The sequence below is a fragment of the Lampris incognitus genome, chromosome 3 (assembly GCF_029633865.1).
Source record: "Lampris incognitus isolate fLamInc1 chromosome 3, fLamInc1.hap2, whole genome shotgun sequence".
Taxonomy (NCBI): Eukaryota; Metazoa; Chordata; class Actinopteri; order Lampriformes; family Lampridae; genus Lampris; species Lampris incognitus.
This window is the reverse complement of record NC_079213.1, coordinates 19899284-19902681: the sequence shown is the minus strand read 5'-3', so window position 1 is coordinate 19902681 and position 3398 is coordinate 19899284. Positions and strand designations below refer to the sequence as shown.

Genomic DNA, 3398 nt, shown 5'->3' with positions numbered 1-3398 from the left:
CGATTGTCCGCCACTTTTCCACACAACTGAGGTGGTCCAAGAAAGTTGAATCGGTTCATCCGGACACAGCGTTTATTGGGGGAAACGTCTCATCACTCATCTAAGTGACCTCTTTAGTCTCAACTGACTGCAGGTATCCCCACCCTTATAAACGATACAGTAGCATGACAGCCGAAACCAACGATTGATTTCATATGCATATAGGCGTGATCATTAACTAGAGTTACAGTGGCTGGTTGCAATCACAGCACTGTAAGATGGCGACAGATGTACTCTTAGGCCCCTCGGTTCAGGGATGGTCGCTCCTTCTTCCCATAGATGGCCTCTTTGACTCCCTGTTCTTACAGTGCATCTGACAATACATCTTACGATGCTGTGATTGCAACCATTGCCCAGTCCTCTGTGAATAGTACGCCATGGCCCTTGTAACGCCCATATTTGCATATGAAACTGATCGTTGGTTTCGGGCGTTATGCCACTGTATCGTTTATAAGGGTGGGGATACCTGCAGTCAGTTGAGACTGAAGAGGTCACTTAGATGAGGGATGAAATGTTTCTCACAATAAATGCTGTGTCCAGATGAACCGAGTCAAGTTCCTTGGATTTCCTTACCTGGATTTTTGAACATGCATCAAGACAAACTTCAGTGGTGTTTCAGAGACACACGGAGGACTGCTCGGTGTTATGGCTGCTACTGGAGAGTTAAACCTCCAACAGATGAAGTTGAAAATTGTGATTAATTCTCTTTAATACATGTATTGCTATTGGGACTTTCTATAGACAGTTCTCAATTAATGATAACCTTAGATGATCAAATCAAATCAAATCAATTTTATTTGTGTAGCCCAATATCACAAATTACAAATTTGTGATATTGGGCTGTGATGATGACTGTGATCCCTCCATACCTGTTGACAGTGTTACGTAGTCTGTCCGCCCTGGGTCTCCGGTAGTTACCAGGAAGAGGACGGGACAGGGAAGTTGGAGGGGAAATGGAGGGCAGTGGGGGGAGGCTCCTCCGACTCCTCCTCTGCCTCTGGCTCCTACTGGCGGGGGCGTTCGGGTGTTGGAAGGTGCGCTGGGGTTTAGGAACTGGGTTGATGGGGGGCGCCCCAGGCTCGGTGTACACGTTTTCCGACTCTCTGTCCTCACTGGTCCCAAAGGACTTCAAAGTGTCACGAAAGCCAATCATGGATTCGGACTCCTTCGTCTTTGCGTCCTCCTGCTTGTCCCTGCTGGGTGGGCTGAAGTAGTTCCCAAGTTCTGAAGGGGTTTTGCCATGGCTCCCCATCGCCTGCTCCAGCTTTCTAAAGAGAGTGAATACCGCCCTCTTTTCCCGGGTGCTGTCCTCTTTCATATTGCTATCATTACTTCTCCTCAACATCCCTAGCTGCTGTTTGGAAACCTCGAGCGGTGAAGCAGGCCTTGAATCACGGAGTGCTCCTACGTTCTCCTTCCCCACGTTTTGTTTTTCCTTGCGGGTTACTTCCCTGCAGTCCTCTCTTGTTTGGGATTCATTCACGCATTTACTGCCGCCGTCGAGGAGCCGCCCTGCGTGCTGTCTCACAGCCTCGATAGGCGAACCAGGCCGTGAATCCCCAAGCTTTCCTATATTCTCCTTCCTGAGCTTTTTCTCCTCCTTGCAGGTTATTCTCCTGCCCTCCTCAGCTCTCGGGTCCTCGCTGAGTTTACTGTTGGGCTTCGTCGGAGATTCTGCCCTCTTCACACCGCTGGGAGGGCCGGAGGTAGCCGGTGTTGGGGCTGTCTGAGGGGATTCCTTGCCCTCCCATTGTGATATCTTCTCTTTGATATTGGCTCTGTGGGTTCGGGGGAGCTTGTGGCCCACCGACAGGGTGTTCTCACCACTGTGAGGGTCAAAGGTCGTCCTTCTCTGAGACATGTTGGAGGGCCCGTCCCACTGGTTAGTCAGGTTGTCCAAAGGGGCTAAGGGGAGTTTCCGTGTCCCCGCCTGTCCCCGTGCAGTGGTCCTGCATTCAAAAGAGTTAATATCAATGATAGCTCTTCTTGAACCTGAACCTGAACAATCCAGCATCATAAAGGATCCCCACCACCCTTCTCACAACCTGTTTTCCCTCCTCCCAGGTAGCTGGAGGGAAAACTGTCCTAAATCCAGCAGAATGCTACATAGCTTCTACCCACAAGCAGTTAGGATCATTAACAAACTGTGTCCCCCCCATGGTCATGCCCCCTCCCACCTACCCTGTAACCCCCTCATCAGTGCTGGTCACTCATTGACAGACACCAGCTGTCAACATTGAACGGAAATGGCACTTTAATGGACTGTGTTGCTCTTGAATGGTCTGTGGTGTTAACTGTTTGTGCTTTGTTGTTTTGTTCTCTGTTTTTATATGTTTTTAGTGGTATAGTTTGAGGGAATTTTTAGAGAAATAAACCCTCCCTTTTTTTTTCTCCCCAATTGTACTTGGCCAATTACCCCACTCTCCCGAGACGTCCCAGTCACTGCTCCACCCCCTCTGCCAATCTGGGCTGCAGACTACCACATGCCTCCTCCAATACACGTGGAGTCGCCAGCTGCTTCCTTTCACCTCATAATGAGGAGTTTCACTAGGGGGACGTAGCACGTGGGAGGATCACGCTATTCCCCCTAGTTCCCCCTCCCCCCTGAACAGGCACCCCAACCAACCAGAGGAGGCACTAGTGCAGTGACCAGTACACACTCACATCCAGCTTCCCACCCGCAGACATGGCCAACTGGGTCTGTAGGGACACCCGACCAAACCGGAGATAACATGAGGATTCAAACTGGCGATCCCCAATCACCCTGTGATGGTGTGGCGGCCTGTCCAGGGTGTCCCCCCGCCTGCCACCCAGTGACTGCTGGGATATGCTCCAGCATCCCCGCCACCCTGAGAGCAGGATAAGCGGTTTGGATAATGGATGGATGGTTCATAATGAAATGACAATAAATTAAATCTTGAATCTTGAATTGAGGGCTGTAAAGTTTAATTTAATTCTCATTGATTCATACAGAGGGCTGATGTGAATAGTAACATCGACAGGAAGCCAATGCTCAAAATAGTTCAGTGGGAAATAACGATGCTACAACGACCGAAGCATTATAGACGCCAGTAACTGCAGGTTTTTGCTGTTATGCTTCACGTATGAATGCCGTCTGCATTAACAGAGTGGTAACTATATTGTCATACATTATGTTATATGGTAGTACCTAAGAGAACTAAATACGACGGCATACAAAATGGAGCTTGTCACAGTATGCTAACAAAGGGGGGCGCTAAATGCCAACAGAGGTCCTTTAACTCCCAGTGCAGACAGCCAGTTCACGTCAGGGACATCTCAGTCTTTTTCTGGTGTCAGTGGGAAAATCCAGCCCTGGTTTAAAGGCTGGGAGTAAAAGC

At 49.4% G+C, this 3398-nt stretch overlaps 1 protein-coding gene across 1 annotated transcript in view; it reads right to left on the bottom strand.

Annotated features, from left to right (window-relative positions):
- Positions 1 to 1960, bottom strand: part of LOC130109688 (DENN domain-containing protein 2A-like) — a 15045-nt gene extending 13085 nt beyond the window's left edge. Inside the window, exon 1 of the mRNA XM_056276683.1 lies at positions 909 to 1960. Within this exon, the coding sequence (XP_056132658.1) occupies positions 909 to 1900 (992 nt within the window). The 5' untranslated portion in view covers positions 1901 to 1960. The remainder of the gene's footprint in view (positions 1 to 908) is intronic.
- Positions 1961 to 3398: the final 1438 nt, after the last annotated feature.